This window comes from Urocitellus parryii, chromosome 2, assembly GCF_045843805.1.
Source record: "Urocitellus parryii isolate mUroPar1 chromosome 2, mUroPar1.hap1, whole genome shotgun sequence".
NCBI lineage: Eukaryota > Metazoa > Chordata > Mammalia > Rodentia > Sciuridae > Urocitellus > Urocitellus parryii.
This window is the reverse complement of record NC_135532.1, coordinates 133948525-133975833: the sequence shown is the minus strand read 5'-3', so window position 1 is coordinate 133975833 and position 27309 is coordinate 133948525. Positions and strand designations below refer to the sequence as shown.

The window sequence follows — 27309 nt, the reverse complement described above, 5'->3', positions numbered from 1 at the left end:
TTCTAAAAGACATTGAATAGAAGATACTCAGAACTTTCCACAATATCTGTTCCTGTAGGATATTAGAATTCATCTTTCTTCTCTTCAAAACAAGTATTCAGTAAAACACAGAGGAACAGACTGAACTAGAACTGGCAGCTTTGACATTCTACACTTTTGAACATTTAAGAAAATTTATGGATTGATAACTCTTGTGATGAGTGGCTTAGTACATAACTTCAATACTACCTGCCAATTCAAATAAGGGTTTAGGTTATTTTTAATGGCCAATTTAAAAATGTTAGATGGGCTTCACAATAGATCTATAAAGTAGATTCACATCTATAGGACTTAACTTACAATGGTTGTCCCCAGGTATTTATTTTAAATATGTAAATGCATTACTTGGTGCTGTTTTACCAAAAGAAAACATGAATCATATTAAATCAGAACCAAAATATTTTTAAAATAGGGAGGTGATGTATATTATCTTTGTGATTACATTGGAAAGTTATAGACTTTGCAAAGATATACACTAAGAAGTCCTTTGTACTCACTTTATTATTTAGATAACAAATGAATAGGTTTTAGAATTTTCGGAGAGCTCAACAAATTCAAAATCTATAAGTGGAAACAGTCTTCATTAGAGCAGGGAGAACAGTAACCTTGCCTTACAAAGTCAAAAAATGTTCTGACTGTTTAAATATATCACATTTCTAACAGTATTTTTTCTAAATCACAATTTGTATTTTGATATTATCTTTATTTTAGACATTTAGCATTCATAATGATAACTTTTGAGCATGTATAATAATTCATTTAAAATATAAATGACAGCTTTTTGTTTAATCTTTAATTTTCTGCTTGGGTTCATGGTAAATGAATTTTTATTAAATATCATAGATTTCATAACCAAAATAATTCTTAAGGTTATAAAATATTAACAATCAAATGTCACTTTTAAACTTTCAATAATTCACTTCTATAGTTTAATTTCCTACTGTAAAGGGGTTTGTTAAATATGTTAACAATTGATATTGAAAATGAAATGAGCAGCGCAAATTGTTTAGTAAAGAGTGAGTCACTGGTGAAGTCCTTGTAACTTGTTCACCCCTTGTTGCTGCTGATTATTTTATTTTGGAAAATCTATCTTATTGTATTAATAATATCTTTGTGAGATTTCAGTTTTAGGCTTCAGGGAATTACTTTTAATCTTGGATTACATTAGTTCCCTGTATTACAGTTATATCTAGGATAGCATTTAAAAAAGAAAAAAAAAAACCAATGAAACCAAAACGAGCTGAAAGAATCAATAAGCCTTTCTAGATACTAAAAATCAGGTACAAGTACATTTGAATGAGAAATTTCAGATCAGTCTTTTGAGTACTTGGGTTTAAAACATAAATCAGAACTGTATGTGTTAAGAAAGTAGGAAGGAGAAAACAATTCTGATATTAACAAAGCAGGAAATATCTTATTGCTCATAGTTGGAAATTCTTTCAAAGTCAGAGTAATCTGATTTATTTGCTAATCTACAAAGTGTACCCTTTTGAAATTAACAATCATCCATTTCATCTTTTTAAAATAATATAAACTTCACTAAAAATATTACTATAAGCTCAAAGGGACTTCAGGGGCTCTACAGTGATTAGGAATTAACCCAGGGGTTGTGTTGTCTTTTCTTACCTACAAAATTTTATTATTTATATTATATCTCAGCAAATCAACAGGCAGTGGTATTCTAAAATCAAAATATATTGCTCAAGAAACACTTTAAATCAGCTTTTAACTTTTCTTTTTATTTAGTGTAGGGTTCTTTTTAAACAATGTCAAATGTAAAAAAATGAAACACATTTTGATATTGGCTAAAATAGTTACATAGATTAGAAAACATGCAAAATGGGCACAGAGAGACTACAGGGAAAGATTGTTAGTTCAAAGAATGTGGACGTATTTGTCAAAACGTGGGATGAAACATATCAAAAGTCAGTTCAAGAAAATAAAAAAAAAAGCCCCTCTTTTTAAAACATTTTAATGGTTGGCATCAAAATGTAAAACTTAACACTCATTTTTTGAAAAAAATTAAAAATGCATATTTATATGTAACAACAAGCAAGAAGACAAAACACATCAAAAACGGGAATTCAAAACAACTTTTCAAAAAAAGACAAGAAGTAAAAAAATAGAAAGGGGTGGAAAAAGTGATTGAGTCCCTTGTCATGCAAATAGATTTGGTGGAAAAAATACCTTCATCTTCAGCACCGTCATTATCACCTAAATCATCTGTCTGTTTCTTTGTAAGGGGACCTAGGATTGAGAATGGAGAAATGGAGGGAAAAAAAAAGACAATTCAAGAATAAACAAGACTGAGGGCAAAAAGTTCAATGTAAGTACTAAAACTCTCAAGGATATTTCAAAAAGATCGGGGAAGTGGTTACATCATAGTTGATTATCTATTTTGTTTGAGAAAAAAATCCCTTTCCCCAAAATATCTTATAAAAGATTGGCTTGTGAACATATCCAGCATAAAAAATACATTATGATTTGAAAGTCATAAGTCATAAACCACAGAAATGATCTTTAAAAAAAATACCCAGTGCAAACAAAAAAGTAAACAGTTTTATTAGCTGAAAGAACTCAATTTATTCAGTGTCTTTTCAAATTTAAATTGGTGACAAAAACGAAGAAAGTAGGTCAAGTTCATTCTTTAATTTGGGACAATATAATAACATTAGGGAAAATAGAGATATGAACATTTTAATTTGTTCTTTTTAGTTTTTTTTTTCCTTTTTTAAAATAAGAGCATTAACACTTGGGTTACATAAACTTTAAATTCATACATTTTAGCTGTGACTTTTTAAAATTACTTCTCAGTAACAAATATTTCCCCATAGGTTTTCATTTAAATGTATGCTGTGGATTTAAGACATTTGTCACCTGCACAAATGTATCAAAGGATAATCTCATCACAAAAGGTCCCATTGATAGGAGCTGGTGTTTAGCTATTAAGGTAGTTACAAAGTCAGGGCTTATATTTCATAATCACTTTAGTCATATAATGGAATTATGCCCTCTTGCAATTTCATGCCCAGAATGGTTATTTATAATAGGATCATGTTTTAGAAGAATAATTATATTAAAACACTGTGAATGTTTAATAAATGTTTTATTATACTTAACAATGCTAATTTGCTAGAATAAAAGAACACACCAAAGGGGAAGTCAAAGGCCAGATGAAAGTAATTTTAAGTGTCACATAATTGACATACTCAGCACACAAAAAAGCAAATGAAGCCCCACATTCTCTTTTTATTCCACAACCATTTAGTCTGTATGACATTTCATAATTCTCATGCAAAAGCAATCACTATGAACACAGGACACTCAAGTTAAAAGACAGCCAACCACATAGCAATAAGCAAGAAAATTTTGTCATGCATAAAATAAGTCATAGAAAAAGGAGGAAAAGAGGACTGAAAGTCATGATTTCAATAACATAAATAGTAAAGAAGCAGGCTTTAAATCTAAGCACACTTCTGAGGGAAGGACTGTTAAACATTTTGAGAAAGACTTCTAAGTCTTTTATAGAGATTACTTTGCATTATATTTGTAATTCAAAACTAAACCTTCTATAACAACTCTTAAAGAATAAAAACACCATCCAAGAAACAAGGGGAGAAAAAAGAGATATAATTATGATTCATCAGCTCAGAGACAGCCTTGAAAAATATCAGTGATTAGCAAAGATCAGAAGATTGGAAAAACAGAAATTGCTGATATAATTGAAGGGACCATGAAATACTCAATTGTAATATCATGGTTTCATCATTGCAAATAGAGACATGGGAACTGTACACAAAATAATTAAGCAATATACTTTTATAATCACACCTTCAAGCAATCATTCCATTGAGAAAACCTAGATGAAAATAATAGTTTATGTTAACTGGCATTCATTTGCAAGCTCATAGATAGCTGCATTTCTTTAATATGACTCTACTTAAATATAAAAAGCACACTTATCTCATGTTCATGTAACAACAATGCTACACCTGCTAAAAGTATAAATTTTACATTAAAATTTAAAAATTGCTGAATCAGAATATTATATTTGAAATATTTCAAATTTTAAAACACTTGAAAATATTAATGATAGACAATTGTATTTGATTATATTATAAGCTTTTAACTTTTCTGCAACTACCTATTTCCCAGGCTACTGGATAATTATGTTCTTTTGTTGCTGTTGTTGTTGCTGCTGTTTGTTTTGATAAGTAATAGAAATTTAGAACAGTGATATTTATTGCAGCCCAAACCATCATCTATTTTCTAATTTCAGTTAAACTGTTTAATTGCTTAGTTCTTGGCTCTTTAAGAAACTAGAAATCTGACACCCACCCCCCAATTTTTTTTTCTGAATCATCAGTTCACTAATATTTGGGGGCAAAACCATTCACAATTAAATAACTCTTCAATTTTCAGGTGGAAGTATATTTCTTCCTCACCTAGGCTATCCAAAGCAATTTACATGATTTCTAATGGAAATCGTGTAGGTTTTACAGCCGCCAAGCCAGTGGTTTTACATACTTTACATGCTTACAGAATTGTCAGCTCTTAGGCCTATGTGAGAAATAAGAAAATTTCTGTTAAACATATAATCTTCCACTTTGCATGTGAACATAATTCTCAGTTGCTCTTTGGCTCTGGGTGGGTTTAAGTTAAGAAGTCATGGGAAAACAATGGTGTTGACAGAGAATTTTTCTATGGATGAAATAGTTGATTGACCTAGCTTTTTGCTGTTTTAGTTTTTATACCCATCCTTACTCAGGAAATTGTGCCTCTTAACTGATGTGTGTGGAGGGGAACAGATACAAATATAGATTCAGCATAATAAACATATGGAAGCATCATTAACCTATAGGAGAATTAAGTTGAATTCTCCCAACTAAAGAATTTCATATATTGATGCTAAATAAAGCTTTAGAATGAAATGGTATTGTTACCATAGTATGCATTACAGCAGTATTTTAGTGATTCCAGCATAGCTGGATTTTCTTAACCTCAAGAGGTTTTTTTACACATCTGATTTTTTCAGGTTCCCTGGGAAGAAGAGGATTGATAACAGATTTTGGCAAAAATGATTATAAAAAGAAAGAAAACAGATTTCCTTTATCTTGTTGCCCAAAGGCACTCAGAATAAATATCTAAGAGGGTTTAGGGTTATGAATTGAGAAACTCAATCTTGGTTCATGTGAGGACGCCTGAATGGAGTTAATTCGTGCTTGTGAATTACAGAGACAGATCGTACCTGATCTCAAGATTCCCTATTGCCATGCTGCAAACAGAACAGCCCATCACCTTAGCTTTGCTCCCTCGGTACACCAGCAACTATAGCTCATTTTCCATTTATTCTAAAGTGTTAAAGTACTTAATGATATTAAAACATTTTAAATACAAAGAAAATATCATAAAAAGCAGTTGGCATTAATTTTCTTATGAAAATTAAATAATGACATTTTAGGGATCACATGTCCCTGTAAGTTAAGCAACATGATTTTCCCAAGGGCAAAACATTTATCCTTTGAACAGGTATAGCAGTCATTAACAACATTCCAACCACAGCTTATGTTTCTTTTAAACAACAAATAGTGCATTTTCAATACCAGCAGTTTGAAATGGCTATCTTCAATCATCAAAATATAAAACAAATGAGACCACTAAACCCTGAGTGTAGAAGTGATTTATTTTACCTTGAAACCCGATTGGGTCCTCTCCTCCCTGAGGAACACACACATAACTCTCATTAGAGTTAATAGGAAAGTAGACCTCAAGTCATTTTGAAAGGGAGTGAGAGTAATTACTATATTTTATATCTCCTATAGGCAATAAATAGATTCAGTGGCAAAACAACAGGACTAAGCAAGGTAAAGGGAACTCCTGACCATGAACTTCAAACTCCTTTCAGTCCAAAATAGTTCCTTTGTCATTAACATAAGCCATAATTCAAAGTATTGGCCTTTACAAAGAACCTGTGATCCATTCTTGCACTTCAGAATCTGACCACGGTGCCTTTTATTTTTTAAAAGAGGAATAAAAATATCAGCATTTCTCTCTAGTTAACTGGAGAATAATTATAAGCTCTGAAATAATTACTATCCACCCATATTAATGCTGCTTTTTTATCATTCTCTTTGATGAAGGGCTAATATACTTTAGGTCTCAAATACATTAGAACTGATTATAAATTCCTTCATTATGGGTTCAATTCAGCAGAAATTATCCCTACTTTGTGTCCCATGTATCTGCAAAAGGCAAGTAGGTTGAGGGTATTATTAGCTCTTGACTTAGAAAGCTGGCCATGAGAAATGTGCTTCTATCAAGGGAAAAAACCTCTGATATTTTTAGGATTATTTAGAGCTCCAGGTTCCAAAAGGTCCCAGCATGATAGATGGGAAGCCCTAGCTAATGACCTTGTTCTCCTCTTGCTCCACCCTCTCGACCTTGAAGCCTTTAAGGTAAACTGACAATAAAGAATTCCTCAGGCCATTTCCACAGAATGAGGGGATTTAAAGATATCGCCAAGGTTGTTCTGGAGCAAATGAAGACAGGCTAAATATTTAGAGGGATGTATTCTCCTGAGACAAAAGTTAGTTTACCAAGTTTGTATCAAGGATAAAAATCTATGCTTGTTCCATATTGAAGAACAAAATCAGAATTCAATGCATTTAAAGTAATAACAATTTTCTTCCCAAATGACAAACATTAAAATTTAATGACTTTATAAATTTATATATCATAATGGTTGGTATTATTACAAACCTATTGAATTTTACCCATTGAAATTTAGTTGATTTTATAAAACTAGAATGAATACACACCTCTTTAAAAAAAGGAATGAAAGTGACTAATTTAGAATATTACCAATTTGGTATTTCTGTATTTGTTTAACAAAAAGTTATTACATTTCTTAAGCAATTAACTCTATGCTCAGATGTAAAGAAATTGTAATAATGTTCTTTCTGGAAAACCTCATTTAAAGAAAGATAATTCTTTGAGCAATATCATAAATTTGAATTACACTAAAATAAAAATATAATGTGAACCGTCGTGATGAGGCACTGGAAGTAAACTTTGGAATAGTTGATCTTTTCAAGAGAATTCCTATCAGTGGTGGTACCCTGCTTGCAGAGTATCCAGGCATTGTTTGGGTGAGCTTCCTGTTAAGACTGAGGGCTCATGTGTATACATGCTTTGGAAGGGACCACTCTCAAGGGTCTGAAAGTAGCAGGTGTGCTCCATGTTTATCTTTGTATTGAAAGAAAACACCTACATGAACATCAGACATCCATTCCCTTAAGACAGTTCTTCAGAGGCAGAGCCTACCTTACACTACGACTTTGGGGAGAAGGGAAATCTGTTGTTCAAAGTCAGGAAAGGGAGAAAGAAATTTTCTCTTGTCTAGGTTATGGAGAAGAGCTCATTTATATTTATAAGAGAAACACATTTTTCTTCATAAAAATTACCTTGATTATAACACTTTGAAGTCAAAAGTCATCCTGTCTAAAATAGAAGTGATAGGATCTGGAAGGAAAAAAAATCAAGTAGATAAAAAGCAAATAAAATAGGTTAACTCCTAATCTAAGCATCAACAGATTTACATAAACTCATTATTTTTTAACACTATATTTGTTTGATTTTTTAATGAAGATGCAGTATTTCTACCACATGAAGAATATCAGTATAATGTTCCCTTCTCATCTGAAGGAATACTGACCTATACTGTATTATCCAGAGATGCACTTAGATCAGGCATATGGTAAGGACAGAGGTGTCAAAAGATGTCCAGAGCTATCTTATTGAGGAGGGGATTGGAAGGGCATTGACAGTCTGACCTCCTTCACATGGTTTTAGTTTTCAGTCATCCACCCTTTCAACAAGTATACATGATGCTAGGTGCTCAGAATGTGTGGCAAGCCAAACAGACAAGACAGCTGCCCTCTCGAAAATTAGATCTTGCTGAAGAAACATTAAACAAATAATCACACACAGAAGCATGTAATTACAAATGTGAAAGTGTCAAGAAAAGAAAAGTCTTGGTGCAGTGAGAAGTCATACAAGGTGACCCCGGGTAGGCCTGACAGGTCTTTAGCCTGTAGGTGCAATGCAAACCTGTGGCTGAAGGAGTACACCGTAAGCAGTCCAAGAGGCTGGGATAGGTAGTATGGGAAAAAATTTCAGCCAGAAAAATTAGAATGTGGAAAGGCCCTAAAATGATAAAAGCCTGAAGGTCAAGAGTGGCTGGCATAGGGGCTAGAACAGAGTACTGGGAGATGAGGATGAACAGCTAGACAGGCATTGGTTGTAGAAGACAGTGCCTCCAGTCTGAAGATTTTTGTCTTAATCCTGAAAGCAATGGGAAGCCATTTGCAGAGTTTAAGCACACACTGATAAACTCTGACCTAGCTGAATCTTAAGCAGAAAAGTCAGAAAGAGGCAAAGTCACTCTGAGAATTACAGCAGGAAATATTTTATACAGAGGCATACATTATGTTCTCATCAGACAAGAACAGGTTTATTGGAATGAAATAAGATGATGGGAAAGGAACCTAGGAGGAGTCTTATTCCACTTCTGTTTGCAAATAAAATATTACTGAAAAGCAAAATCCAAGACTTGAGCACTTCTGAAATTTTACAGTTTAAAAGTTTCTGTTAAACGTGTTTAAATTCAATTGCTTGAGAATTAACATATCCTCAGGATTCTCACAGTCATACATATAATAATAAACTGTTCCACAGCTATTTCTATTTAGATCTGTGTCTCCAGATTCTCAATACTCAGGAATGTTTGTCATCTCCACCTTCAAAGCCAGCTTTACCTCCTGACATAGGTTTTTTTGGAACCCTTCTCTCTGTCCCCAAACCCAAAATATAGAAATAATCTTTAACTCTTCCTTCTTTCTCCCTCTGGTTTCCGCTGGATTACATCCAGTTTCTAAGACAAGTCCCATTCCTGTCACTCTCTCAATATTGTCTGCTGTTAGCCTCCGTCCCTCATCTGGGTCCACCATCACCACATACCAGAATGATTTTAGTAGCCCCTTGATTGCTCTCACCATTGCTCAGACTCTCACCTGTCTCCTAATCGCCATTTTGTATATCACATTCTTTAGAAGTTGCACTTAACCACAGTGGCAGACCTCAAGAGAAAATTATTAATCATTACACATTAACATCAGCTAAAATGTACACACATTCAATTCCTTCTAAGACTAAAATTAAAATGGCAAGCATTTTAAAGGAATAGGAACTTGAAAGTATGAAGTCTTGCTTAGGCATGATGAATCTTGTGAGTTTCAAAATAGCTCTAAGGAGACAGATGAATACTAAATATGGTTTGACACTGGATTTGACGTTTTGGAAAACCATGAAGGAAGCTCAGATATTTTATATCCCAAATGGAAACAAATCATTTAAAATATTTTTAATGAGATGGACATCATTACTCTAAGTACATGTATGAAGACATGAATGCTATGAATATATTTTGTATACAGAGATATGAAAAATTGGGCTCAATATGTGTAACATGAATTGTAATGCATTCTGCTGTCATATATAACAAATTGGAATAAAAAAATTTAAAAAATATTTTTAAATGCAGTGAGGACTGGTATTCCTTAAACATGACTTTTGTTGATTCACTACTCTTTAAAATTTTTTACTGCCTCTTTATTCCTGTTGTTCTAGAGTAAATGTCTCAGCCTGACCACACAACTGTCCTTCCTCGGGCAATCTTACATGGTGAGATTGTGTCCCTGAGATGAGATCCTGAGGGTTTCTGGTCTCTAAACATCTGATTTCTGCCACCAAACATCTCCATCCACGATGAAGCAGTTTCACTCTTTGTGTTCTGAGTATTTCACCATGGAATGATTCTCTCTTATAATGCAGGTGAAAATTCTGTTGGCTACACAATTTTGTTTTCCCTCTTTCTGCCACGCTCAATACAATAAATGTTAAGCATAGACAACCTACTAGAGAAACTTTTGTGAATCCATTGATGATATGACCAAATTCATAGGATGTTAGTGTCACCTACAGAGTGACTATTGAGTCCTGCCACATTTCATTGGTGAGGAAACAGAAGTGGAATGTTGAACTGATTTTGCCCTGGACTTACAGCTAGTTAAAAGCAGACCTAGCTAGATCTCAGCTTTTCTACTAAGGCATATAGCAGTAAAAGAAAACTCCTCTACAATAAGGCACATAGCAGTAAAAGAAAAAGAAAAGGAAGAATTGTGTATAAGGATATCTGATGTAATGTGGCCCTAAACAAAACATAAAACAACACTCTACATAATTGCATTAGAACTATAAAGTCTTTAGTACTCCTCTAAGCAACATTTTATTTAGATGTGATTAAGGTTAAATTTTAAGTAAAAGGAACTATCTGTTGCAGCACTTTTAAAAAGGAAAAACAAAACAAAACAAAACAAAAACTAGAAGATGAATTTGGAAGGACAAAGATCCTGGGATTCAAAGAAAGTAACTAACACCAGTTAGAAGCGATAATTTCTTAGTAGTGCATATTATTAAACTGAATGGTGTTTGGAATAAAACTTGGAAAAATCAAATACATTACCTGATTTAAAAGAAGAACAAGAATAGCTAGGGCTAATACAGAGCTACATGGGCCAATTAAATAGTAAAGTGTTCTGGACAGTTTATCAGGTTATAAATTAATTATTGCCCAGAATGTCCAGAGTTCCACAATAGCACTGAAGATGTTTTATCTGGTTCCCTTTTCTAAGATGTCCTTACTGGAGTAAGATTAAAAATTAAACCAGCTGCACACCTGTAATCCAGCAGTTTGAGAAGTGGAGGCAGGAGGATTATGGATTCAAAAACAGCCTCAGCAACTTAGTGAGACCCTAAGCAACTAAACTCAGTGAGACTCTGTCTTTAAATAAAATACAACCACTGTGGCTCAGTGGTTGAGACATCCCAAATTCAATCCCTGGTACAAAAGAAAAAATGAAGTAAAGAGTTAATATTGGGCATAGCAGGTGGTTCCCTGCACCCAGTCATACTGACAAAGACTGATGTTCTTTCTAACTAGAAAATTTATGTTTTTAATATAAACAGAATTTTTTTCCCCAAAGAAATGCCCAAACCTAAGTCTAAGGCTCTAGAATATGTTTCCTAAAATACATATTAATACTACTTAATATTTGGCCAGAGTTGTCATGGGTTTATACTCAGATATACATAGTTGTGGATATTGGAGTCTTTGACATACTGGTTGTGTAAACTTGGACATGATTTTTAATTTCACAGAGTATCAAAGGATAGTGCTGTCCCTCCTAAAGACATAACTATATTATTTAATCCTATGGACATAAAAAAGTTCAGTTAAATTTTTGTTTTATCCTTTATCTCTCTTCTGTCCATTGTTTCAAACAAAAACTATAACACACAAACAATCACATTCACTCATACATCTATCAGGATAATATGTGTTGAAAAAAAAGAAATTTAGAATCACATTGTCCCCATTCAGACACCTTCTAGCTACTAGCTTTGGTGGTTTTCTTACCATATTTTTCATAGGTTTTTTTAAAATGTAAAGTAGGGTTATTCCCACATAACAAAACTCTCATAAGGATGCAAGATTCTGAATGTCAAACACCTAGTATCTGCCTGATCTATAGAGTACAATGACAGTAATGATAACTATCACTAAATTGTGAATTCCTTAATACACACAAACATTTATTATATAAGTAGATAAACTTCCTACTGAGTTTGTATATTTGATTCAGTCCTCCATTGTTCAGTTCACAGAAATATTTAGTTTGAGTTGAATACCTCAGTATTCTTTTCAAACTATCTATCACTAAAATGTCCTGGCAAAAAAAAAAAAAATTCACTTTGAAAAGTATTGAAATTTATCTTCTACAAAATATTCATGGAAGGAAAAGTATGCAAGCTTCATGAATTCTCCTGAGCACAAACCATCCTATAAGTCATGTAGCAGTAGTTAATTAACATCAACATTACTTTCTACTGATGACTTCAAAAGAGATTCTATTAAGGTACTTTTTCACTCGGGAACATTTTTCCTATTACACATGGTTCCATTTTTTTTGGGGTGGTGGTGGTGTTGTACTGGGGATTCAACTCAGGGACACTCAATCACTGAGCCAAATCCCCAGACTTATTCTGTATTTTATTTAGAGACAGGAATTCACTGAGTTGTTTAGTGCCTCGCCATTGCTGAGGCTGGCTTTGAACTCTCAATCCTTCTGCCTCAGCCTCCCTAGCCTCTGGGATTACAGGTATGTGCTGCTGTACCTGGCAGTTCCATTTTTTTGACAATGGCAATCTTGCAGAAAAAAACCTATGTAAATGAGTAATGAATTAATTTTATAGATCTACCACATGATAAATTTCCATATACTTTTAATCATCAGGCTAAGCCAAGAAATATAGCATAGAGATTAAAACTATAAATTCTAATATCTTCTGGTTTCAAATCCTCCTCTGTGATCTTAATTTCTCTATGTCTCCAATTTTTTAAAAATCATGATATTAATAATGATACCTTCCTACTAAATCAGAAGAAATACATTAGACAATATACAAAATTATTTAGAAGCATGCTTGGTACAACATGAATGGTCAAGCAAAGTGTTGGTTTTCTCAGGAGGTAGATTGTAACATTTTCATCTTATAATTAGGGAAGAGAAATTAATTAATATGTTACAAAAAACTGATTCAATGCTAACTACACAAATTGGATAATCTGATCAAACTTTTATGGTTATTCCAAATTGGAGGAGCCCAGAAAGAATCAAACACTTAGAAACATGATAAATTTGTCCAATATCTCCAATCTAAAAAAATGGGGAATTTGGAATGTACATTCAGCTCTGTATCATTCTGGAATGATTTATCTGCACAAATACTCACACACACAATTAAAACATAGTCTTGCTTCTTTATCTGCCTGTTAATAACACAGGTTTTAGAATCAGAATTCTTGATTTTTGCATCCTGGCTATGCCAGTCTACTTGCTGTTAGACTTTTGACAAGTTACCTAACCCTGGCTCTCAATTTATCTATCAGTAAAGTTGGACTAGAAATAACTTCTTCCAATTTGTTTATAAGATAAAAGGCATTGATGTTTGTGCAACAATTTGAACAGAATTTGGTATACATATTAAAAACACAAATACTTGGAATTATTATTATAATATGGCAAGGGGAAACTAAAAAATGGATTTGTTAACATCAGAACAATTGCAGGATATAAAATAAATATTTCATGGTGTCTTTAAAACAGTGAAGTTTCCAACTGCATTTAGTAAAAAATTGGCTGGTCAGTTTACTATTTAATATTTAGTTGTTATAAATTTAGAATCCTTAGTTTACTAACTAATATTTAGTTGTTATAAATTTAGAATTCTTAAAAGATAAAAATAAACATTTTTTTCACAAAATATCATATCTGAGTATAATATTAAAAACCAGAAAATGTAAAAGCAAGAAGCCATAGGAATACATTATTTTCATTGGGACAATACTTATTAGAGAGTTGAGAGGTTTGGGGTAAACTAAGATTTCTAATATTTTACCCTGTTAAGATGCAAAATAATTTTGTGGAAAAAAATATTTTGGAAGAAATTATGCTTACAAATTATTTGAATATTAAAATATTTTAGCAATCCTATCACTAATTAACTTTGATATTAATCAGTCAGATTTTTATAATGTGAGATAATGTACAAAAAAAGGTATTTATGTTCATCAGCCCTGCAAGAAATAGCCACCTGAGGATAGTCCCACCCACAATGCACCTTTGCTTTGTTCGGCTTAAAAACATGCCGGTAGGAAACATGGCCACTAAAAGCTTACCTTCTGTCCTGTGTATGAATTGTGCTTGCGAAACCCATGAGCAAAATTAAGGTATTTGATCTTCAAAATATAAACGTGCCATCTTAAAAGAGGCTTATCTCTCAAGTATTTAATGGTTGCTGGATTACAAGAATCAATATGGGATAAGAAGCCCCATGCTTTATTGATTTCTCTTGCCTTACATTTCCATTCTTCCCTTTAAGCTATTAAAATGTTTCAAATCAAGCTACTTTTTATAAGAGAGACCAGAATAATAATATTTATCAAAGATAACATATTTAATAAGAATATTTAGCTACAGGCAGCTAAGATTGCCTTTGAAAAAAAATATATCAATATAAATGCTTTTTCATTTAGTCTCCTATATTTCAAAAATGAAAACATATTTTAAAAATATGAAAATCAAATTTGATTTTGGGACAAATTTCACATTTAGATAAAACAGTCATGTCCTGAATATCACAGATTTTTAATTTTAATATAGACCACAAGACACAGATGTATTAAAATTTAAAAGCAATAAAAATATGCAATAGACTTTAGGCAAGAGATGTGTTTCAGAAATTTGCATATGAATCAATGTTTGTTAATTTTAAATACATTAAGAGAACTTACAATGTTGAGCACCCTGTGGTGAATTATTTGGATGAATAAATCCCTTTTTGAAGGAAAAGTTATCAGTTTCCAAAGTTACCATCCCTATGCATATTCCTTCTGCATATGAGTGTCTAGTAGTAAAACTCACCTTTTCTGAATCATATTAAGAAATGATATCTAATGTTTTTTTGCATATAACTAGCTAGAATTGGTTCATATGATATTACATAATAGAAGTGTTTGATTTATAATTATGAATACTATTTACCTACAGATGTATGTTTGCATATGTGTCATAGGCATCTACGCATATAATACCTGGGTTAACTTTATGATTCAGCCTAAGATAATTTTTCACTGAGAATGAAAGATCTTCCACATTATTTTGTTGAAATGAAGTAGAAATTTTTCTATAGACAGCTTAATAATCCTGGGCCTTCTTTGACAAGCAGCAGGGCAGTAAGAAAATTCATAAGAGAATAGAATCTCAGAAAGAAAATTGGTTCAGTATTAAAAATATATATGTATTTTTTTTAAAGAACTGGGCTGACGTGCTGGGGCTGTAGCTCATTGATAGAGCGCCTGCCTTGCACATGTGATGCACTGGGTTTGATCTGCGGCACCACATAAAAATAAATAAACAAAGATATTTTTAAAAGAAGAAGAAGAAGGCTAAGTGTAACTCAGTAGTGAGCCTAGATAGTAGTGCTGGCCTAGAATGTTTGAGACTCTGGGTTCCATCTACAGTACCTTCCAGACCTCCACAAAAGAAGAAGAAAGAAAACTGAAAAGATATTCAGGACAATTTCAAAGTACAAAATTCACAGCTGGAATACATTTCTCAACTACCCTTCCTCTGTATTTTAACATGCTTTTCAAAATGAATCCCTGTACAAAAATCAATAACATTCTGTGCTTCCAGATAGGGCTTTTCCAACACAAATGTGCCTCCCCAAATCTTGGAAATTATTAAAAACAGCACTTCCTAAGTTCCTTTCCCCCTGAGACTGGTCAGGGCACAGTCTCGAATTCACGAATAAACAATGAATGAGGTCTATGAACCATATTTTAAGAAGAACTTGGGATCCAGACTCTTCTCCTGTGTTTAGGATCCTGATCCTTTCCTAATTGAAAAATGAAAAGCTGCACATGAGTATATGAAATTGTTAGCACTGTATACTTGCTTAGCTAGGACATACAACAGAAGTGTTTGTGTGACTGCAAGTTCAACACAATGTTGTCATTTCCTTGAGATAATGCCTAGAAAAAACAGCATGACCTTCTCCCAAGTAAAACTTTGTTTTATGTGAATACTTTATACAGATGATAACTAGATAGACAGAAACACACACATATATACCATGTGTGCAAAGCCATTTGTACGTACACACACGATATTAAATATATGTATATACCATTTAAATGTAAATAGCTCTATCCCTTTGCTTTCAGATTAGAAGTCCAGCCCAAAATACTTTCTTCCTCAACATATCTCAAATTATACTAGTCTAAAATGTATTTAATACTGAAACTATTCTAGGTTCTTCAAGTTCCACCTGTTATCAAGAATATCCATCTTACTATCTTATATAATGATATATCAGACTTCCATGAGACAGGCTGAAAAAAGGAAAATAATTTTTAGGTAAACCAATGAACCCAACCAGAAGAAATTCAGAATTTAATTCTAGTAAAATTAAGAAATCTGAAGAAGATGTGAAAATTGTTAAAAATGTCCAAGAGGAATACATGTCAGAGTGAGAGAAATTTGCACCCCAGAACATGATGAAATTTTAAAAGTAGAACAATACAGTAAGAATGCAGCACCATGATCCAAGGTAGTGGCATCCTCTGTGGCCTGGGAAACAAGGAATTCCATCTCCCTGCCTGGTGCTGAAGCCAGGGAAACACGGCAGCTTTTGAACTATTATTATAGCAAGAACTAGCATCTTACTCTTCTTGTCTTCGAGCTATGAGCATCTGTGTCTCTCTTTGTGTGTGGGGATGTCTATCTGCCACTGTGTATGCATTCTCTTATGTGTGAGCTCCTGTGAGTTTTCTGTCCAGGTAAGCATAGATTTCACTCTTCCTTTGCACAAGTACAAGCAACTCACTTTGTTTTGTGTGTAAATGTCTCTGAATGTGTGAGCCTCTCTACCCAATTATATCTAGCAGCTGTTTATTTGTGTGCCCTGCTCTGTTTCTTGTCCCTTTCTGATGAAAGGTACGATGACCCCCACCCCCAATCTGTTGCATATAGTTATGTGTCACTCTTTTATAAATTTTTTCCTTTTCATTTATGAATGTCTTTAATGCTCTGTGTCTCATTCTCCCTATAGTATTTTGTAAAATTTCTCTCTCCCTGATCATCTCATTGGATTAGAGTCGCCACACCAGATGCCTTGGGGTTTATTTTTGAGTTTTCTCTCTCTTCTTCTTCTGGGTGTGGTCTGTGTGTCTCTTTATGCCAGTTTATAGGAGCATCACAGGATGAGTATCTCAGTGTGCCTGCTTCCCTGGATGTCTGTGGTGGAAGCATGCCTGTGGGAGAAGAGGCTGACAGGAGAAGTTCTCATAATATATACCTTCTCTCTGACCCAGTCTGTAAGTAAAACCACTCAAGGAAATTACCTAGATCCTTAGTGCTTCCAGACAGAGATACAGCTACTGTGATCCATATAGAGATCTTAATATTCATCCTTCTTACCTTGCTTGATACATTCTATTAACACTCAAGTTTTATACTTAGATTGTCTATTCCAGGTTCTAAAAATCTCTAAGCCTTATTTTCCTGAATATGAATGGGGATAAAAGCACCTTATTATAGTATTTTTGTGAAAACTATAGATGTAAAGTTTCTAGTACATTACCTAGCACTTAGTACTCTGTACATTCTATTACTTTTATCAGTGCATATTTTCTGGGCTACAATTTTGTTGAAAAGCTAAATCACTTTAAGAAACCCTGTATGTACTCAAGCATTTTTAAAGAGAGACTGTTTTATAAAATGCTTGTACCTTTAAAAACTACAACTAGAAAAACACTATTATGTGGACTTCTCCAAAGAAATTGCATATTTTGGATGAAAAATACATTAGAACATATGTTTTCATGCATCCAATGGCCTATGGAACTAATCCAGTTATTCTAAATTATGCATAATCTTAGATCAATTAAAAATAGCTCAGAATCCAGATCCTCAGGAGATTGATGCCAGAACATGGCATGACTGTGTGACCAACCTGGGCATTGTAGTGATGAAAAAAATATTCAACATCTCTAGAAATTATAGAAATGCAAATCAAAACTACACTGAGATTTCATCTCACTCCAGTCAGAATGGCAATTAACAAAAACACAAGCAACCATAAATGTTGGTGAGGATGTGGGGAAAAAGGTACACTCATACATTGTTGGTGGGACTGAAAACTGGTGCAACCACATTGGAAAGCAGTATGGAGATTTCTTAGATAACTTGGAATGGAACCACCTTTTGACCCAGTTATCCCACTCCTCAGTTTATGCTCACACGACTTAAAATCAGCATACTATAGGAACACAGCCACACCAATGTTTATAGCTACTCAATTCACAATAGCTAAGCTATGGAACCAACAGATGAATGGATAAAGAAAATGTAGGATATATACACAATGGAAAATTCCTTAGCCTTAAAGAAGAAATTATGGCATTTGCCAGTTAAATGGATGGAGCTGGATGGAGCTGGGATGGAGCTTATTTCTCTTATACTAAGTACTAAGCCCACTTAGTATAAGTGAAATAAGCTCCATCCCAAAGAACCAAAGGCCTAATGTTTTCTCTGATATGCAGATACTAATTCACATTGGGGGGTAGTGGCTAGGGAAGAATAGGGATTCTTTGGATTAGACAGAGGGGAGCAAAGGGAGAGGAAGGGGATGGGGGTAGAATGGATAGTAGAATGATTAGGACATTATTATCCTATGTACATATATGATTACATGACTGGTGTAACTCTACATCATGTATAACCAGAAGACTGATAAGTTATGCTCCATTTATCTATGATCTGTCAAAATGCATTCTACTGTCATGTATGTCTAATTAGAATTAAAAATTTAAAAAAATTGAAATCAAGGAGAAAAGAGACTCCTCATATCAAAGAAGAAGAAGAAGAAGGAAGAAAAGGAGGTGGAGGAGGACGAGGAGAGAAAAAGCTCAGAATCATACAACACAAAATAACCTGCTCCTTCTGATTTGAAACACTGAAGTCAGAGACACTGAGAGTCTCAGTGATGTGTTCCAAGTTTCTTAAGTTATAGGCAACAGTAGCAAATATACTACAAAACTATCAGGCCCCTCATGTTTACAGAGTGTATTGTTTCCAATGAATGTGTTTCTTGCACTGTGGATTTAAAAATGTTCTTTTATGTAATGATGTCTTTTGAATATGAAATTCATTCATGAAATTGAAAAGTCTAGCAGGGCATGGTGGTACATGCCTGAAATCCCAGAAAGTAGGGAGACTGAGGCAGGAAGATCACAAGTTCAAAGAAAGCACAGCAACTTAGCAAGGCCGTAAGCAACTTAGCAAGACTGTCTTAAAATATAGAAAAACAAACAAATAAACAGCTGGGAATGTGGATATGATTCAGTTCCTTGGTACTGGGGGAAAATATAAAGAAGAAAAGAAAAATACAAATAACAAATATCAAGGTACAACAAAAAAATCATGTCTCTAACTCACTCATATTTAGCTCCCTGTTCCTATCTTTCATCCCCAAAGTTAGAGCTTTTTTAATTTTTTTGTATTGTTTCCTTGTTCTCTTTGTAAAAAGGAGGAAATCACTTTTATTGACTTGAACAATGTTTATATATATATATGCATTCTTATTCCTTTCCTTTTTATATACAAAAATAGCATTCAACATTCACTGCTTTGCAAAATTTTGCTGTTTTAAACTCAATAATATCTGGGTGATCTTTTTGCATTAATATACAAAAATCTTCATTCTTTTTTTATACAGTTGTATAGTGATTTCATATTTCATTAAAAAAACTTAATCAACTTTACACACTTAAACCAAGTGAAACATGGTAATAAGATATAAATCCATGGTTTGAAAAAATTACCATCCCAATTTTGATTCACAAATGGCAAGAACAGTGCAAAGAACAGAGGCAAAGGCAAGCTTTGAGCACACAATAAAAGCTGTATGGACACACCTGTTCCCTTTCCTGTTCTCCTAGGGGCTGCCTGAGGCATTGAATGAGTAGATAAAATATCTGCAGTTATTTTATTGTTTACTCCCAGGAGCAAAAGTCCATAAAATGCAAATATTTATAAAATAGGAGCTGTTACTGAGGAATTGAACTTTATTTTGAAATATGCCATACTACAAAGTACTATATTAAGTTATCAGTTTTCAGGACACAGATGTGTGCAAGCACTCATAGGTGTGCATGCACACACACCACACACACACACACACACACACACACACACACACATACACACACACATTCTTTCAACAAGATTTTTATAGTTTTATAGCAAAACAAAGTATTTTGCTGTGATTTTTTTGTTTTGCTTTGTTTTTTACTGTAATTGTATTACCCACTGCCTTTACTAAATTCCAATTAATGTGTTCATCTATGTTGTTCCCAGGAATTGATATTTGATTGTTCATGAACATGTCAGGAATATTGTTAGGTATTGTACATACTTCTTCTTACTTCGCATTTCTAGACCATGTGTTCTTCAAATTGCTATAGCAACAAAATTAGGTTCCGTGTCCAATATGTCTTATTACTTCTAATCCACAATATGCATTATATAATATATAAGTACATTTTTTCTAAAAAGAAGAGTGATTTGGTGGGACCTACAGGACCAGATGTAATAAAAGTAACTAACGAAGTAAGAAGAGACAAATGTGTCTACTCTGTCTTGCCTATTACCCAAATTTCCACTTTCTATAAAGATCAGATCAAGTAAACCTAATAAAATGAAATTATCTTAACTTCCTTTTCTATGATTGAGGCATATGACATTGAACAGGTTTGAGCTAATAGCGTATGACTCTACCAACAGTAAGAGTGTTTAATATAGTTTCATGTTTAAGAAAAATATTTTCATCTTTTTAAAAATACTACAACATATATTGTTTCACTGGATTATTCTGAGCACTTTCTAAGTCAGGGATTAAGGTGCTATTTACAAAAACATATCTTAATAATTACTGAGACATGGGTTATTAGCTCCTAACATCCACAGTCATATCAGTGTTGGTGGCACCTCTATTGCTCACGTCTTGATCTAATACTTCTCAAAAAGAACTAAGCTACCCTCAGGTTCCAAAATCAACAACTATCTTTGATCAGAAGACATCTTGTAAGTCAATGAAGATGGATATGATAAAAGCTAAATGCAAACTAAAATAGCTATCAAAGTTAGCCCATAGCAGGAAACCAATTCTATCTTTTGTGTTTATTAAAATGAATTAGGTGGACTTATGTATTTTGACATTAAATATTATAAATCACAGCAAAGAGAAAAAGATAAATTTCAGAACAATATGGAAAATATCCTATTTGTATAGAGAAAGGACTGAACATACCATGGTAAATATTTCTTGGAGAAATATTCAATAAACTATTATAAATTATTTTCTGTAGGGAATGAATATAGTATATGGTATGGGAAAATGGGTTGAAATTTTACTTTCTTGCTTACACCTTTTTACAAACCATGAAACATATTATCTTTATCACTTAAAATATATGATCAGAACTTTTATGTTGCTGTTAACTATGGGAAAAATCATCAAAATATGCAAGCAGACACTTAAGATATCTGCTTCGCTTCTATCAATTCTTGTCCTGTGACACTTTGACTTTGCTTGTGCTCAAATCTCTATTGACTTTTAGAAAAATACACTTAACTTCTCCAATTAATTACAATACTCTACTGAGATAAATGTATTAGAGTTTTGTCTTATCAATGAAATGGCCACTAAGAATAGCAATCTGGTAGGATTGAGGAAATGCAAGCCATTGCCCTTGTCAACATTGCCTGTGGCACTAAGGGTAGAAATGGACAATTCAGAAGTGTGTGTTTTTATGAAACGTTCTGTGAAATTTACCAGCTATTAGCAATTGTCATAGCAATTATTTTAGCTGTTGAACTATTGAGTCCTCTTTGAGATCCACATTTTAGATATAATGGTAACATTTCTAACCCATTTATGGCCGCACTATGCCAATGCATGTACAGGTAAGCCTGTGTTTATCATCACACAGGGAGAAACATGTGTGAGTCATCATTAAATATATGAACCAAGTGACAGCAGTGGTAACTGTAGATTAATACAACCTTTGACACACAGTATTATGTAGGCAAGTGAGAAGCACTGCAGCGTGAACTAAGGACAAAGTGTCAACCTTAAGCTTAAATATGGACTTTGCAAAGAACAAATTATATATTCCATGGAAAGCTGTCTAGAAAAATGTGTCGTTTTTTTATGCATGTGATTTTGAAATTCTATTCATGTTTTTTAATTCTTGACTCACAGACCTTGTAAGTCAGTGCCTAGTACTTTCTGGCAAAAAAAAAAAAAAAAAAAGAACTGACAGAACTGGAAAAAAATGTATAAAAGAAGTTGTAAAATAAAGAGTCCATTTATGAACATTTTTAAAAAATCTTACAAAAATTGTAGATGATGTGGGGAAACCAGCGGAACATCTTTCATTATTTTACACCATATTCTGCTTCTCATCTGTACTGTCTGTTACTCAGTGCATACGACCTATACAGTCAGATTTGCAGTTGACAACTCTTTTCAATATCTACTTATCTGACACACCATGTTCTATTTTCTCATTTATTGTAATATCAAGATTTATCCTATGCTACAAAGCAGTAGTTCAAACCACATTAATGGACCCAGTCACACTTCTTTTAGTTGGGTGGAGGCTTGTCCAGCTTGTTCAATAAATTTTGAACATCCCATGAGAAAGACCACAGCAAATCCATCCTTATTCCTGAAGTCAGTGCCCATGATTTGATTTGATACATTGTAGAAGTCAACAAATGTATCTCCAGAGATCTAACTTGAATCAAAAAGTAATCCTCCATCTAAACCCAGCAGTGGTGAACATCTGTGGTGCACATCTGTAATCCCAGCAGTTCTGGAGTCTGAGGCAGGAGAGATGAAAGTTGAAAGCCAGCCTCAGGAAAAGTGAGGTGCTAAGCAACTCAGTGAGATCCTGTCTCTCAATAAAATACAAAACAGGACTGGGGATGTGGCTCAGTGGCTGAGTTCAATCCCTGATACTTCCCCCAAAAATGTAATCCCCCATCTAAAGCATGCCCTCTGAAGAATGAACCAAATCTCTTCTCCCTATACGTTTATGTAGTTACAGTTACCATCCAATGTAATCATACTTGATATCCAAAATGTTGATCCTGAAGCATGTAAGACATCTAATGTAAGGGAGAAAATACAATGAAATAAAAAAGCTGTCTGTGTTGAATACAGTAAATTCACTAAGAAAAATTAAGGATTTTTTTTTCTTAGAAAGATTACAAAAAAAATGTTAAAATGTCAGGAATGGTGGCACAAACCTGTACCCTCAGCTGCTCTGAAGGCTGGGGCTTGAAGATCACAAGTTCAAAGCCAGACTCAGCAATTTAGCAAGCCTCGGCAATTTAGTGAGACCCTGTCTCAAAATAAAAAATAAGAAATAAAATGGCTGTGGATGTGACTCAGTGGTAAAATGCCCCTGGGTTCTATCCTTGGTACCAAAAAACAAAAATGTAAAAATAAAATGATTTTTAAACTAATATGTAACCAACCATAAAATTCAGTCTCAAAGTTGTTGTTCTTCTCTTTCTACAACCCAACCATTTATTTAACCACAGATTTTAATATAGAATATATCAAGTACAATGAACTCTTATTTAAGGAGTATTCTATTTTCAAAGTAATTAATACTTTTTATTTAGAGTGATTGATATTTTAATTAATAAAACGTTAAATGTGATACTACCCCACTCGGTTAAATTTTTATTATAAAAGGATATATTATATATGCAAATTAAATTGAAATATTATGTATCTATTTTTATTCCACATCTGCAGCCCTATTTTGTGTTTTATTTAGAGACAGTGTCTCATGAGATGCTTAGTGTCTCACTTTTGCTAAGGCTGAATTTGAACTCTCAATCCTCCTCTCTCAACCTCCCCAGCTGCTGGGACCGGTGTGCACCATCAAACCCAACTAAGATTTCAAAATCTTTGATTATCTCCATTAGTTACCCATATTATTCTTTGTATAATTCTAAATTCTACTTTTGAAGACCTGAAGTGATTTAAGTCACTTATTGGAGGAAAAAAAAAAACAAACTCCCAGTTAAAAATGGTTTTTGCCATCCATTTTTGGAGCATTAACATTATTGTTAAAAAAGAAGTGAGTGACTAAAAGACAAAATTCACTCAATAACTGCACATATTTTTTCATAAGAAGCACAAGGAATAAATATTATCTTTGTTCAGCAATTTCAAGGTAAAAGAAAGAAAACATGTTAATAGAGAATAATAGCAATAATTCATTAAGAGCAATTAGCTACATATTTCATATGTCCTTAGAGAAAAGATGGCAAGCCTTGTGGCTTTCCTCTGCCCTTACCTTCTACCAGCAAGAGTCACCTCTAACAAGATAGAAACGTTGGCTCGCATGAAATATCCAATTCTGTTTCCCAGAACCACTGCCTAATAAAGTCTTCTGGAACTTTTCAAGAGTCTATGATTTTCCATTTTTCTTATTTCTAAAAAATGGTAAGGATACTGAGGCATTTTTTTTACATATTTGTGGGGTACAATATGATGTTTCAATATAGGTATGCATTGTGCAATATTCAAATAAGGAAAAAACGTATCTCCTCAATATTTATCCCTAATTTTCAGTAAAGCATTCAAAGTCTTTTCTTCTAGAGCATTATCACTATCTACAGCCGCTCTTCCATGCAACAGAAAACAAGAACATATTTCTTTTATCTAACTGTTATTTGATATCTATTGATCAACCTTCTCCCATCCCTCTCTCCACTCTACTCTGTCCAGCCTTTAGTAATCAATATTCTACCCTTAACTCCTATGGCATCCACTTTTCCAGATTACACATGAGTGAGATCATAGGGTATTTGTATTTCTGTGTGACTTGCTTATTTCACTTAATAAAATGATTTCTAGTTCCACCCTTGTCACAAATAAGAATTCATCTATTTTTTGCTGCTGAGTAGTATTCCATTTGTATGTATACCGCATATTCTTTATCCATTCATCAACTGATGGACATTTATATTTTCTTTTGGTCAATTTGTTGTTTAAATTTAAAGATAAGAGGTATCTAAAACTGGAAAATATTACAGTGGATTCATATGAATAAGACTCATATTTGCAAATAAAACTGTATAATCATAGACAATGAATAAAAGTGATTTGAAAAACAAGTTTAAAAAGGATAATAAAGAGATTAAGTGCTATTTTAAAATACACTTTAACCCTACTCCAAATATCAGGAAATGGCCTTTCAGGTGCCAAAGATAAACTTTAACACTTCTGTTGGAAAGTTAATTTGATTAATGCTTCATAGAATTATTGCACTTAAGGAATATGCTGAAACAGAGATGTACCACACTTAACCTTGGAGAGCAAGGAGAGTTTAATGCACTAATCATTCTAATTACTAGTCTCAAACTCTTCATACTATCCATATCTATCTGAATCCATTTGTTTTTATTTGTATATCGTTTATGTTTAGCTTAGGGGCTCCCTAAAAAGAGTTGATACAGATTACATACAATTAGAGGTAGTAAAACATTAAAATTTCTATGCAGTTTTTTTGTTTGCCATCCAAATGTTTTCAAGAAGTTGCACTTATTTCGAATTGTACTCAAAACCCCACAACAACTAGCAGGGCCTTTCACCAGGATGTTTTTGTAAAGAAGTGAAATGAAGTTCAGGAGTGATACAGGTTGAATGGACAAGCTAATATTGTTGGTAGAAAGTGAATATAATGCACTGTAGGAACTTCAGCAGAAATCTGAAATAGGTAAGGGTTAATGTTTTCATACCTGAGTAATAAACATTTATGATTGTCCCCTTTAACTTCTTTGCTGAGTACTCCTATCAGGTGTTTGCTGTGTCTTTTTCTGTGTCCCTTGCTTTATTCCGTAACTATGTAATTTTTCTTTTGACCTATGCTAACAAAATGTGTCACTCTAGTATTTTGTGGTTGTTCTTTTGGTATTTTATTTTTGCACTCTGCACTACCATAAAAGGAGAATTCAAACACAAAGACGGCTGGAAATAACCTATTCTAGTAATAGAAGTGAGTGCAGAGAACCCACAAGACATCTATTTGGGGTATGATCATAGGAGTGGTTGTGGAATCCTTTTAAATGCTCCCGCCCTCCTCTTGGCCAGACAAACAGTAGAAGTCCCTCTCTCTCTCTAAAGAACTTTGAAAATAGGAGTTTGTGATCAAAAGATAGGATCAGTAGTGGCCAAAAGTTTGGAGGCAGATTAACTAATACCAGAGACAAAGTATTGGCTATTACAGCGCCTTGCCTGGTGGAATACCCTTTTCTTCCCTCACTTACATTTAACATGAGAAATTTTGTCCATCTTTTCTGCCTTTTGTGAGCCACAACAATTCTTGCCTTGGTTCTCTTAGGAACATTGTAACTCGAGTGACCTTGTATCAAGGTCTGGCTGAGATAACTTTTGTTTACAATGATTAAGTCACTGTTCTGCTTAAAACCTTCTCATCTCTTCGTTTCTTCCAGTGAAATAAAAAAATACTTAACCATGGCCCACATGATCTTCTCTTCTAATGAGTCTAACACTTTGTGCCTTCCTTGCTGTCCTCAGGCTCTGCTGTCTTTCTGTTTCTTAGACATGCAAATGTATTCCAAATTTATCACTTCACATGTGCCCCTCTCCTTGACTGGAATGTTCTTTTCCCTGTTCCCCACAAGACTAGTCTCCTGTTATAATCCCACTGAAATGCCAGCCCTTTAGAGAAGCTTTCTCTTCCCCATCCACCTAATATCATACCTCAGTCACTATGACATTACCATGTTTCCCTTCTGTCCCAGCACTTAACAACTTGTGAAATCATTGTTTATCTATTTTTAAGTGATGAAAGTATCAACTCAAAATTTATCACATGCATTATATTCATTGAAAACATTGCAAACAGATCAGATCAAATCAGGAATGACAAAAGTATCTTCTTTCAACATATTAATATGAAATTTTTCTGTCTTGGACAAGAACAAAACAAATATAAGGTAAGCTAATGAGTCACCCACGTAAAACTTTCAAAGAAGATGACCAAAGGACTGTTTGGTGACACTAACCCAATACTAACCCTAAGGGAATAAAAGGTTTATGGAAGAAGGTATTTTGAGAGGGACTGCTTCCAGGGAAGCTGTGAATAAGTTGAAGCATATTTCCTCTTCTCCGCACAGAGGAGGAGAGAAGGATGCTTAGTTTCACTTCCAGTCCAGTATGAGTTACTCCAAGGAGTTGACATGGACAGCCCGATATGTATGACTAGCAGTTCCCTGAGCACAGTGACAAAAAGGTAAAAAGGTACTGACAAGTGCTGAGGGACATGGGTCATGATAGGACGGCCATGCAGGACCTCGTACTGTGATAGTAACTGCATTTGCCCAGTGGAGGAACAATGTTGAATATTTCTGGGAAGATGGATATGGAAGTCTGGGGAGGGATGCTGACCTGCAGTCATTTGAAAAGAACATCCAC

The 27309-nt window shown here is 33.7% G+C and overlaps 1 protein-coding gene across 6 annotated transcripts in view; it reads right to left on the bottom strand.

The window, feature by feature from the left end:
• The window catches only part of Nlgn1 (neuroligin 1), a 649761-nt gene that overhangs the window by 453334 nt on the left and 169118 nt on the right, over positions 1 to 27309 (bottom strand). For 3 of the 6 annotated variants that reach the window (XM_026382925.2, XM_026382927.2, XM_026382932.1), the window contains one exon: positions 2227 to 2286. The exons of the other annotated variants lie outside the window; for them this stretch is intronic. In XM_026382925.2, coding sequence (XP_026238710.2) covers positions 2227 to 2286 — 60 coding nt within the window. The remainder of the gene's footprint in view (positions 1 to 2226; positions 2287 to 27309) is intronic. 6 annotated transcript variants of the gene reach the window in all.